The 13,589-nt window shown below is 38.4% G+C and overlaps 1 protein-coding gene across 1 annotated transcript; it reads left to right on the top strand.

The window, feature by feature from the left end:
* Positions 1 to 223: 223 nt before the first annotated feature.
* CCDC196 (coiled-coil domain containing 196) lies at positions 224 to 12,422 on the top strand. Its single transcript, XM_010360342.1, has 10 exons — positions 224 to 273; positions 374 to 526; positions 1,829 to 1,925; positions 2,674 to 2,724; positions 4,411 to 4,488; positions 4,690 to 4,773; positions 5,296 to 5,355; positions 5,722 to 5,863; positions 12,058 to 12,116; positions 12,303 to 12,422. The coding sequence occupies exons 1-10, from the start codon at positions 224 to 226 to the stop codon at positions 12,420 to 12,422; spliced, it is 894 nt and encodes a 297-aa protein (XP_010358644.1).
* Positions 12,423 to 13,589: the final 1,167 nt, after the last annotated feature.

Below are 13,589 nucleotides of genomic sequence, written 5' to 3'. Positions count from 1 at the left end.
TAGTTAGTATTTCCAGTCAACAAATTGCCACTGATGTTGAAATTACTTTAAAGACCTGTTGATTATGTGGTACTAGGGCCATTGTGACCTCGCTGTAGCTAAGATCAGTCCACTGCAGCAGGAGTTTCAAGAACAGCAGCACAAAAATGATGACTTAACTGGATAGGAAAACAGGCACATATTTTCAGGAAGGCCTCTTTATTCTTAGAAGTTACCCTTCAAGATGACAAGTGGTGCAAACTCTCCAGGATCTTACCTGCCCTCAAAAATAAGGTGAGTCTTTGATGGAAGATGCTAAATAGAAAAGAGGGTCTCTCTCTTTCTCTCTCTCAACCCAGGCTAAAGGCAGATATTATTGTGCCTCTTCCCACAGAGATTCTAAAATAGATGACAACTACTTGAAGGAATTAAATGAGGACTTAATGCTAAGGAAGCAGGAACTGCTAGAGATGCTCCAACCTCTAGAAGATAAAAACAACCTCTTATTTCAAAAGTTAATGTCTAACTTGGAGGAAAAACAAAGGAGGTATGGGCTCTTACTCTGGATTCCTAGAGGTAAAAAGGCTGGAGAACTTAATCTCCATAGGACTGGGAATAATTACTTACAAATGTTGTTTTGTCAATTACTAAAAGGTTTGGAAATTCAGCTGTAGTAGGCAAAGAATTTGTAACTACCAAGTTAGGGTGACAACAAATCCTTTATTTTCTTTTAGTAAATTAAACATGACTCAGCCCTTATTTCATGGGGCTAGTTATAACTCTTCCTCCCCAGGCTACCCATCCAAGAAGTAGTGAAAGGCCTTTAATAGCATTATTTACCATGGTTACAAAGATGCTTTCTTGTGCATGATCACTTTAGAATAAATAACTCTGCTTTTTCTATGCCAAGCAGTGGAATGGCAGTATTTTCTAAGCCTAGGAGCCCTCTGAATTAAGGCATGGCCTCTCTAAATATACTAGGCAGCTGAAGTCTTAATTCTTTACCAGAGCACTCACTGTACTTGAGACCCACAAACTGTTTCCTTTCTAGTCTCAGAACATCTCACCTCAGTGAGGCTACCTTTATTCTACATCCTTATCATAAGCATCTTAAAGGACTCATATTTTTGGAGAACAAAACCCAGGCAGAAAGTTGTGGTCAAGCACCAGCTGCTTACAACTCAGCAATACAGACTTCTCTCAGAGCAAGAAACACAAAGGCTTAGAATTGTGTTCTCTCCTTAGAACTGGGGAGAAAAAAGTACAAGAACACAAACATAAAATAATTTACGCCTTTAAGGAATATTCTCTCTCACAAAGACTTGATTTTGATTCAGACTTTGTTCTAGTTGAATGGCTTGCATTCTCTGCGGCTGCGAAAGCATATCAGTGACTTCCCCAATAGACTCAAATGTCCTTATATGAATAAGCTGGAGGTGGGAGAAAGTGGACAGAGGACAGAGATGGGTTAGGAAATAACTCTGGGATTTATCCTAGAAGACAGTAGGTTCTTCAACCTCTTCTTAAAAAGGGGGTAGAATTACCCCTCCTTCTCCCAAAAGTCACACAATGCAACATTCTTCCGAGGGGTGGAAAGGACTCTCCCTGGCTGTTGGAGACCTAAGTTTTAAGCATTAAAGAGCACAGAATTCATTCTAGAGCACATAGATAGGCAAATGTCAATTAGAAATGGAAACATCTTAGTTATAGAGATCTTCTATTACCAGAAGGGCTTCCATAACTCCTGAGATTTCAGTCCCCATCTAACTTTCATGGTAGAGTACTTTCTGACTGGTTGTATTACCCTTAAGGAGGTATGTATGTTATATGATGTCTCTCTTTCTTCTAGTCTTCAGATCATGAGGCAGATCATGGCAGGGAAGGGGTGTGAGGAATCCTCGGTCATGGAGCTCCTTAAGGAAGCAGAGGAGATGAAACAGAACCTGGTAAGAAGTTGGAGGTACTCCAGCAACAGCCTCCTGAATAGGGATCAATTCCATTGCAGTGTCAGATGTGGAGAGAAAGACAGAGTACTCATCTCTGGCATCTGATGCTCCAACACACATATCTCCTTGATCTAGAAAGTCCAGGGTGACCCAAAGGGAGTCAGATGGAATGTTGGGAAGAACAGGACTAGCTAGCAAAAATTCTATTCTTTGACTTTTAAAAAACTTATCTAGGGAGTTAATGAATATGACCATATTAACTCTTCATGTTTCAGAAAGAATAGTAAAATACCTGCTATAAAGAATAGAAAAATACCTATCAAAGTAAAAGAAAATAAATAGTTTGCTCTATGGGATTTTTGTAAGATTTTCTTTTAATCAGCAATGTAAAGGATCTTAAAAATTAAAAATTAGTGGTCTAAGCCCCCAAGAAATGGTCATATAAGAACATCTTAAGTGTTAGGAACTCATTTCTATAGATATTATCTCACAATTATTACAATTAAAGTTATTACTTAAAAAATAACTTGGATTTTTTTTTAATCATCATCATCATCATCATCATCATCATCATCATCATCATCTCTTATGCTCCTGGATTTGGGGTTAGACCCATTCATTGCCTTCCTCTGTGGTTTACTATGTCCCTGGACCCTTTCCCACCATTATCTAGTAACTTCTTCCAAACCCACTTCAATGGCTGGACAAATACATGCTTCTGTTTGTTTGGTTCTTCCCCCTCCAACAGGAAAGGAAAAACAAGATGCTTCAGAAGGAAATGGAGATGCTATGGAACAAGGTGTGCCTCTAAAGATCTATTGAAAGTATTGCCCTACAGATCACAATGCAAAGAACCTCCCTTTCCTCTGGCCCCCATCTCATTGTTTCATGTCCTTGCTTCCACCATGCCTCATTCCAATCCATTCTCCACACATTAGACAAGGTGAACTTTTTAAAACAAAGCATGTTACTCTTCTTATGAAAAACCTTTACAGTCACTAATTGTGGCATAATCTGGCTCTTGCCCACGCTTCAGTTTCCTCTCATAGATGTCCTTCCTTTGCTTTCTATGCAACTTTCTATGCCAAGCCTTTTCCTATCTCAAGGATTTTGCTCGTCTTCCCTACTGCCTGTAATGCTATTTTCTCATAGTTGGCTCATTCTCATCCTTCAGGTCTCAGCTTAAATGTCATCTCCTTAGAGAGGCCATCCTTGTTTCTCCATATAAAGTAGGGCATCTTTCTCCTCTTTTCTATTATATAACTCTGCTCATGTGCTCAATAGCACTGTTTATAATATAAAATTATTATTATTATTATTGTAGTATTACTTTTTTAATTGTTTCTTGTTTCCCTGCCTCTTCTGTATCTTCTCAAGCTCCTTCAGTATCTTGATTGCTTTGTCCGAATCTATAGCTCCTAGCACAATGCTTGGAACATAGTAGAGAATCGATAAATGTAAGTTGAATGAATAAACAAATGAATACCTAATTCTAATGCCCCTATAATTTTACAACAATCACTGCATTGTTTAAGATAAAAATATTAGGGCCTTTTGCTGGGAAACCAGAGCCAGGGAGTAGGGGGAAGGGGACAGGGAATTCCTTTATTCCTTGTCTAAGACTTTGTCCAAGACTAATCCCTTGGGACCCAAGTGCTTCTTCACAGACTATGCAACTAGAAGAGTAGATTGTGTCTTGTGATATAAACAGGTATATAGTGTGATCTCTGTCTTTTTTTTTTCATCTCACTTTTCCACAAGTAATCAGAATATCTCCAAGCCCTGCATCTCGTATTGAGATCTGGTCCAGGTTCTTGTGGGCAGTTACAAATTAGTTCTATGAATTGTCAGAAGTTTTAGTTCTTGGGTTCTCGAGTCCTTGTAATAGGAAATGTGCCAGCACAATTCCTCTATCTAAATCCAGCTTCTACAGAGCTCTCAAAAGGGACATCCATACACTTAACTCGTGATCAACTTTAGCTACTCGTATTTTAGTAAGAAGACATGGAGAAGAGCAGCAAGCCTAGTGGCCAAGAACACAGGCTTCAGAATCAGAAAGATCTGGTTCAAATTCCAACTCTGTACTTTCCTAGCTGTGTGACCCTAAACAAATAACCTCTCCAAGTCTCAGTTTTCTCATCTATAATATGGAAACAAAAATGGTCCTCAAAGAACTGTGAAGATTAAATGAGAATGTCTGTAATGTAGTACAGTAAGGAAAACAAGCAGAGTAATGCAGTAAGTAGCTTAGAGTAGTGACTGGCTAAGGGTCCAGCTAATAGTTTTCATTCCTATAAGGTACACTCAAGGGACCGAATGAAAGAAGGGCTCACTACATTCTGACCTCCCTTTGGTAGTACACTTTTCATGCCAGGCCCTGAAAAGCTGCTGACAGGCAGGAACCAAAGCCTTGACCCATACTGGTTTTCCACTTCCCTCTTTAATTTTCACTACTTTAAAGCTTTGCCAAAATGTCTTTCCACAGACATTCGAGGCAGAAGAACTCAGTGATCAACAAAAAGCACCACAGATAAAAAACAAGGCAGACTTGCAGGATGGAAAGGCAAGTGGACTGCATATACTTAAAATTTCAAGATTGTCAATGTCACACAGCTGGAAACAGCCTGCTGACAATCAGGGCTAATTTGGGTAGGCAGAAAGGTAGGACCTGGGTTTTTAGGGTTAATTAGATTTATGACCTGCTGAGACATTGCACTTCTTTCCTGGAACTTCTTATTCCTTTAGCTCTCTTCTTTCATCCCAGGCTCCCAAATCCCCCTCATCACCTAGGAAGACTGAGAGTGAACTGGAGAAATCATTTTCAGAGAAAGTGAAGGATATAAGGAAGGTGGTACAGCCATTCTGAATGGTAGTGGCTTTTAGAACTAGTAAATTAGAAAACTTTAATGTTGCAGTAATTTGCCTAAGCTATGGCGTGCTCTTGGACCAATTTTTATAGATTTGGTTCCCCTGTGTTACTATATTTGAGTCAGAGTGATATCACAAGTTTCTGGGAAATCATATTAGGAAAAAGTGAGGGAAGCTATAACAACAATGATAACTCTGCAACAGCTAAATGATGTCAGAACTCCTGTTCATTTGTCTTTGAAAATGTATTCAGTTTTTCAGGTATTATGTTTGTATCTCATCTTCCCATAACCAACTCACCAACAGAAAATAACTCTATTCATTTGGCTTTTAGAGGGTGGCTTGTACAGTTGAGGCCAATTAATAGAATCGTGCAGTTAAAGTCAATTTAATAGTATATCTGTGACACTATAATTTTGCTATAAGGCTTTTGCAGCACATTGAGAAAACTTATTTCTGATCTCAATTTACTTTGTCACCCAGAGGCTCTTTCTTCCACCAGGAAAAGCAACAGAGGAAAATGGAATGGGTCAAGTATCAGGAACAAAACAACATCCTTCAGGTACTAAGGTCTTCCAAGGCTGGATATAGGATGCAATTTCATTCATATAATACAAAGGCTTTTAGCTGCATATTGTGAAGCCCAGTCCCCACATCCTAGATTACCAATTGCCCTGCTAAAACAAATGTGTCATAGAAAGATAGCTGAAGGTACCTATCTCTGAAATTGGAATAAATGGTATTTCTTCCTATGTTCTTGATTTTGTTCTATTCTAAATGGGGAAAAATCACAAATACTTTCTACCCAACTTTTAAAGACTGAGCATGATGGAATTACTTTTTAACTTCTGAGTAAAGAGGATTCAGGTAACAATGGATTCAGAGAAGCCAATCTTATATGTGTAGTTTTGGAAAATGTTCTTTTCATAATGATTTTAATGGCAAAGTGATTCAGCTGCGAATTGAAGCCTTGAAGAACTACCAGAAGGCCAATGACCTGAAATTATCACTGTATTTGCAGCAGAATTTTGAGCCAATGCAAGCATTTTTAAATCTTCCTGGGTCCCAAGGTAGGTAGAATATCCCAGGTACACAGTTTGAGGTTTTGTTTTGTTTGTTTTATATTGGAGACCTTTACTTGTAAAGTGAGCAACATAATGCCTGGCACATAGTAAGTTAAATGTTAGTAGTACAGTACCAATTTTTTTCATTATTTTTATTTCTTTATTTATTTTGAGACAGGGTCTTGCTCTGTTACCCAGGCTGGAGTACAGTGGCATGACCTCAGCTCACTGCTACCTCTGCCTCCTGGGTCCCAGTTCAAGCAATTCTCCTGCCTCAGTCTCCCGAGTAGCTGGGCTTACAGGCATGCAACACCATGCCCAGCTAATTTTTGTATTTTTAGTAAAGACGGGGTTTCACCATGTTGGCCAGGCTGGTCTTGAACTCCTGACCTCGTGATCCACCCACATTCGACCTCCCAAAGTGCTGGGATTACAGGTGTGAGCCAGTGCGCCCGGCCTATCATGATTTTTATGACTCAGAAGCTTATGTACTAAGGCAAATATTCTCTCTAGGAGAATTGTTTTCCTTTGTAAAGTAATATATTACATACTTAGCATATGTAGCTGATACATAGTTAGCACTCAATAAAATGTTTCCTTTCCACCTCATCCCCTTTTCTAGGAATTAGAATTGTTTGATCTTATTAATCTGGCTGGAATAGACTCTGCTACTTCAAAGCAGAAGGCCAAGGGGACAGACATCTGACAATGGTTGTGAATTTCATCCAGTTGTCCCTCTGAGAGTTTCAGTGATTTCCCCACAGAATTTATGGCAATATTAGAGAAAATAATAGAGTTCATTAAAAAATAGAATATAAGGATGGCTCTGAGGACAGGGAAAAGGTTCTTAAATTTTCAAGTATCTATGAATATGAACTCCATTTTTTAAAAGGGATATGCAATGGGAAGTCATGGCCAAGGGATGACAATGTTCTATTAGTATCAGTATGTATGTTTCTAATTTCTTAGTCTTATTCTGTAAAGGGCTTAAACAGCTTATAAAAATCACAGTCAACACATAGGGTTAAATAAATATATGAGTAAATCAAAGAAAAGGGAAAATAAGTTGAAGCTGGGCAAATACACAAGAATGCATAATGGGAGTACTGTACAGCTGGCAGAGGTAGGCTACAAATTTGGTTCTGAATTTTCCAGTAAAAAGAAACATGGATTTGCAAAACTCATGAAATAACAAACCAATTAATTGCTCAGGAGAAACAGTTTTTCCTGGTGTTGAAATCTGAGAGCAATTTCTCCTCCAGGTCCATATAATGGTGGCAGGACATTGTGTGATGATAGTTGCCAATGTCTTCAACAATATTTCAAAATAAATTCAGAATCCAAATTTCCCAGGTTGTTTGTCCTCTGTTCTTTGGCATAATCTGATAAAAACATATTAATCTGAATTTTTTTTAAGTGATGAATTGACTGAAGATTATTTGATTCAGGTACATAAGACTCTCTGGTCTGGCTTGATCCACAGGTAAATTTTAGAAAACTAGAAGACTGGACTATCCTTCAGGCAGTATTCCATGTATATTTTTCTTTCAACTTATGTTCTAATAAGAATTGGACAGCATAAAATTGGAAAAAAACCTGGGATGCAACCAGAAGCAGTATTAAATCATTAAGATACAAATTTAAAAGATAGAGGAGAAGAGGGTTATGAGGAAGACAGATAGGTCCCTGTTTTACTTCATTCAAAATTAGCTGAAGGTCATCTCAAGGGATCTATAGGGGAAAGAGCCAAAAGCTTTTTAGCTCCAGAATCAAATTAAGTCTCAATTAGTAAATAAGGGTTCCATTCAACTTGATTGTTTCAGGAGATATTTTTTCCCCTTGCATGTAAAACATTGAATCAACTTTGAATTGGAACAGCCACAGATTCACACCTTCTTTTCTCTGCTTTCCTTTTATGTTCCTGGAGAATTAAATGATAGGGTACCATACTGCTTAGTTACCACAGATTAATGTAGCCACAGGCAATGGATCAGTGTGTTATATTGATTCTGCATTCATTTAGCACTAATTATGGGCCAGTTTCATTTTCTAACACACATATTCAAACTCTATAGGTTTGTTTGAGCCCAAGTGGATTTGAAATCTAATGGAGTCCTATATTTTGGTTAGGTGGCCTATTTTTTCACCTCTAGTATTTGATTATTGAAAAGAAGACAAATATTCTCTTCATAAAGGATTTTAAAAGTAATTATGTAAAGAAGTTAATACCAACAGTAATAATTTCTTAATGGTAGGTGTTGTAGTATTTTCCAACTTTATGTATCACTGGGGCTATTATTTATTATTTGCTGTTTACGTTGATTTATTTAGTTTCCTAAATGCATTCCTTGAAAGTAAAATTTTTATTACTATTTTAAATGAAGAATCAATATAGTTTTCCATAATAGAAGGCAAACTTCATAATAAATACACACAAAAAACAAGATTTTAATGTTCTAGAAAAATTCATAAGCCTGAGATCTATTTTATCTCCATTAGGAAGTGAGATTAGAAAGACATAGAGAATTTTGGCCAGGCACGGTGGCTCATGCCTGTAATCCTAGCACTTTGGGAGGCCAAGGCAGGTGGATCATGAGGTCAGGAGATGGAGACCATTCTGGTTAACATGGTGAAACCCCATCTCTACAAGAAAATACAAAAAATTAGCCAGGTGTGGTGGCAAATGCCTGTAGTCCCAGATACTCAGGAGGCTGAGGCAGGAGAATCGCTTGAACCTGGGAGGCAGAGGTTGCAGTGAACTGAGATCACACCACTGCACTCCAGCCTGGGTGACAGAGCAAGACTTTGTATCAAAAAAAAAAAAAAAAGACATAGAGAATTTTAAAGAAAGCCAGCACCAAACTACAACTTTCTCCTTGATGCCATCAAGTTTGAAATAATTGAAAAGGCAATAATTTTCTCACTGTGATTTATAGTATTTAATGCCACATTCCAACACTGAAACTTATCCCAATTGCCACCTAAAATCATCTCATCATCAAATTTTGACAAATTGTAATTTAAGGAAAAAAGCACTGAATTTAGACTGAGATACAGGAGTTGCAGGCCTTCCTCTGAGGCTCACCAGTCATATGACTTGGGAAAGTCATTTAATTTCAGTTTTTAAAAATACAAACAACACTAACATGGAGTATGTTGACAACTTAATATCTTGTGTAACCCTCACAGTGACTCTATGAAAGGTATTATAGAACAAGGAACAGGCTCAGAGAAGCCAGGCTTCTGGCACCATATTCAATCCTTATTCCCTAGATTATGCTACAAAATAGATGTGTAGAAGTATGTGACTCTTCATGCCTCTTCTAGATCTAAACGCTATAATTTGAATCCAAATTTATTATCTGTTTATAATGTATAATCTTCCCAGTAAAAAATCATACTCCCTAAGGTTAATTTGTTGAGCAGGAGATTGGTAATTCTGTGTTCAGCCCAGTAGGTGGCACCAACCACATCCCAGGCTTCAAGTCCACAGAGTGGTAATTCAGGCACCATGAAATGCTGTGGGAGAGATCCGTCTTCTATTACTCTCAGGACAAAAGGTGCCACATTTATGTATCAAACGAAAAAAGGAAAAAATTTCTTGATGTTTTATCACACAGTCTTTTGGCAGCAAGGTATATTACTGGCAGCCTTGATTAGACCATGTTAAACTCAGTGTTCTGTTGCATAATTTTTACCTAGTATTTTACTCCCTGTACTACAGTTCTCTCCATTTCAAAAAAGTCACTGCCCACTTCCTCCACAATCCTTGTAGAATAGTGTTCCCTTCTACCACAGATAAATCACAGTGATTGGGGCACTAAAATGAAAAATAAAAGATAGTGTTTATTTGAAGTTTGTATACTTAATAGTGTTATAGGACAGTGTTCCTTCTTCTCTAGTTTCAAAAGAATTGAATTGTGCAAACCTGTCTTAGAGAAAGGGCAGAATATAATTTTGGACACACCTCTCAGTAAACCAGGGTACAGGCTCTTCTGTTCTAAGCATTTCCAAGTAGAGGAAGGGTTTACCTCAGTACCCTTAGCCAAGAATTCCTCCTCCCACTGTCCTATGTGCTGGTTAGCTGAGTTGCAGTGGTATGATCTGTGTAGCTGGCAAAATACAATACTGTGCTAATATTACTGATTTTGTTACACATCAACAAATCCCTACTTTTGAATTCCCTTGATGCCCAGGATGTGGCATTACCATCATCCATGTTATCTCTTTGGCATGCTGCATCGCTTAGTCTGTTTACACCTACGGTGAAGTCTTTACTTTTGATCTTTCTGGAGACAGGTGACATTTGAAAGGATTTACTTTCCCACCAGTGTAAAATTATAATTTGACTCAGGGTGTATTGTAGGCCCTCCCTAACTTCTACAGAGTCCAGAAAGCAAGTTTGTGGACTTTGGCAGTCACCTATCTTAGAGAGCACAGGCGCTAAGCAATCTCTAAATTCAACTGAATTTCCCATCATATCTCCTGGTGTTTAAAGAAGAGGTTTATCTTCAGCAATGATATAACTTGTGTTAAGACATTTGATTCTGACAGCTTTGCTTTTCTCTCCTCCCCTCAATCCCCACCAACTCTTAGCATTTCCTTGAGGTCTTCTGAGAAAAACCTGAAGGTTGGATGCGAGTATTATGCTACACTTATAAATTCAGATGAAAGCCCAGCGAGGTGGGAAATGAATACTCTTGAAACCTTATTTACTCTCTAACTCCTTCTGTTCTGAAAGCAAGTCATTCTTCCTGGCTTTAACCTTTACTTCACTTTAGTATTTTTCTTCCTGATGGCTGAACTACACTTCAGCAGGTGCTGCTGAAGGGAAAATAGTAGTGTTAAGCTAAAATGCTGAAAGGCAGGGGCGGAAAACCACAGCTAGCTCAAATCCGGGTCCTTGATAAGTGGTACCGTTGCTTTCAAGTACAGGCTTTTTTAAGCTTTGAGGCAACATGAACCTTTTGAATGTCAAAGTTAGGTTTACGGTATTAATAGGTTATAAAGTTAATTTCTAAACTGAGTCATTCTTTTACTTCTTTAAGACCTCACAGAAATTCAGGGGGAGAAAAAATTCTTTTTTTTTCCCTAAATATAAATTTTGAAGCTTGACAAAATAAACTGTACCCTTATTAATATTATTTTAATGGGTGACAACAAATTCCATAATTTGTGGGCATCACCCACTCAGGAGTGCAGCAGTATGTCTAGGAAAGTGTTATCATATTTAGCAAATAAAAAAAGGATACCCTATTAAATTTGAATTTCACCAAATAATTTGTAGTATGTGTGTCCCAAATATTTCATGAGATATATGAAACATTATTTGGTGTTTATATTAAAATTCAAATTTAACTGGGAGTCCCATATTTAAGTCTGGCAACTCTAATTTAGAACAGACTCACTATGGGTCCTATTGAGCACCCTATAATTCTCCCTTTTTCTCCTTTTCATTGCCTCCCTTCCCCTTCTCACCCTATGCCCGCCATTCTCTCTGCTTCCTCTTTCTCTTCCCCCATCTTTATCTTTTGTTGACTCTCCACTATCTACAATTGACCATTTTTGTGAAATACATCTATCTGGTTTATCTGAGGGTACGTATATATACACACAACACACAACTTATTATTCCACTTTTTCATTTACTTGCATATAATTCTTTTTTTTTTTTTGAGACGGAGTCTCGCTCTGTCACCCAGGCTGGAGTGCAGTGGCCAGATCTCAGCTCACTGCAAGCTCCGCCTCCCGGGCTCACGCCATTCTCCTGCCTCAGCCTCCCGAGTAGCTGGGACTACAGGCGCCGCCACCTCGCCCGGCTAGTTTTTTTTGTATTTTAAGTAGAGACAGGGTTTCACCATGTTAGCCAGGATGGTCTCGATCTCCTGACCTCGTGATCCGCCCGTCTCGGCCTCCCAAAGTGCTGGGATTACAGGCTTGAGCCACCGCGCCCGGCCTCAACTTGCATATAATTCTTAAATGAATTTTCCCCCTGTGGGACATAAGCGCTAAACAGAAAAATAGTCTGCCACTCTAACTTCTTAAATATTGTTTGACAAAGTTATTTAAAAAAAAAAATCAGAAAATTCACATCAATGCTAATACCCACAGTGATACAAAACAAAACAAAACTAGTTTTTTGCTTTTTTTTTTTCCCCCTCCTCAAAAGAAGCTCTTATTTTCCTAATGTTTTCCCTTAGGTACTATGGGCACTACAACTATGGACAGAGTGACTACTGGCAGAAATGAACACCAAGTGGTGAGAACTACTTTCTTTAAACAAACAAAAAATCATCTTAAGGGCTTGAGTAGAGAGTGGGTATAGATTTTTGGAATGCATTGCTTAACATATATTCTAATTTAATATTTTAGGAGATTTGCAAAGTGGGTGCTAGGGTACTCAATATTTTAGCTGTCCTTTTTCCTCTGTTTTTTCCTGTCTTAGAGAATCCTGGGAGCAAAGATCTACACAGAACAACAAGGAACTAAAGGAAGTCAGCCTGATGATGCAGGAGGGAGGCTCTTTTTTCTGAGGTCACTGCCAGATGAAGCACTGAAGAATTAGCAGGCTTTCACTCCATTTGCTTTGGACAGATTTAAAGACTAGGCACAGCCATTTGTGTTAATTAAAATCTCTCAAACCTTTGTTTTAGTGCTGTTTTCCCTCTCTCCCCCCACCAATCTGGGTGGAAATGTTGGACGTTTGGCCTTAAACGTGTATGGAATGTAGTCATTTAGGGATTGTAAACAGCCTCTGATTATTTTGATAGCTTTTGGATTTGAAGTGACCACATTTCAACCACATTATACAATATGTTTTTACTAAGTTCATAAAAAGGAACTCCCCTCCACTTCTGAAGTATGTAATTGTGGACAGATCCACCACCGGGAAATGAGCAAAAGTAGGCAAAAAATAAGTGAAATTACATACCACAGACTTCTTTCACTCTCTCACCAAAAACATCAAAATGCCCTGTTGATTCTGCCTCCTTGTTATCTATTCCTTGAGTATCATCCACCTTCCTAGTACCACTGTGGTTTTTTCCTTGTTTGTTTTTGTTTTTTCCCCCAGGCCCTCCTTCCTGCCTGGATTACCATAGCCTCTTAATTGGTTTCCCTGCTTCCAATCCCTCTAATTCGTCTTCCACAGTACCACTGAAGCTATCTTTTATAAAACATAAATGAGATCATGTCACTCCCCTAACTGGTTTCTTGCTGAAGTCCAAGGTCCTTCACAGACCATAAATGATCTGCCTCCTGTCTACCTTCTCCGTCTCATTTTTCACTATGTACCCCTTCTCTCATACATTCCACATTGAGCTCCACATTACTGTTAATATTTACAGTTCTTTCCCCATGTATCATGAGTTCTATTAGCTCCATGCACAAAGTGAAAAGATACTTCTCTCCTGTAGCTATGACCATTGCCTGTTTGTCTTAAGGACTGAATGTGCTGCCCTTCTATCCCACTAACTAGCTGTGTACTGGAATCCCCTTAAGAGCTTTGAAAAATAGCATTCTACTGGGTCCCACCCCAGATAATTTAAATTAAGGTAACTGAGCGATAGGGCAAAAGCATCCGTATGCTTTAAAAGCTTCTCAGGAAATTCTAATGTACAATCAGGTTTGAGACTTGTTGCTAGGCTCTCTTACTTTTGTCATAGCACTAAATGAATTCTATTGCAATTATTGGTTTATCCAGCTACCTTCCTCACCAGGTCGTGAGCTCTTT

Source organism: Rhinopithecus roxellana, chromosome 5 (genome assembly GCF_007565055.1).
Source record: "Rhinopithecus roxellana isolate Shanxi Qingling chromosome 5, ASM756505v1, whole genome shotgun sequence".
NCBI lineage: Eukaryota > Metazoa > Chordata > Mammalia > Primates > Cercopithecidae > Rhinopithecus > Rhinopithecus roxellana.
This window is presented reverse-complemented; position numbering and strand designations above follow the sequence as displayed.

Bases quoted from the DNA above. Each gene is read 5' to 3' on its own strand.
- CCDC196 (XM_010360342.1), top strand. From the start codon at position 224: ATGACAAGTGGTGCAAACTCTCCAGGATCTTACCTGCCCTCAAAAATA. The intron at 1,926-2,673 runs GTAAGAAGTTGG...CCCCTCCAACAG, and splicing joins AGGAGATGAAACAGAACCTG to GAAAGGAAAAACAAGATGCT. The intron at 4,489-4,689 runs GCAAGTGGACTG...CTTTCATCCCAG, and splicing joins CAGACTTGCAGGATGGAAAG to GCTCCCAAATCCCCCTCATC.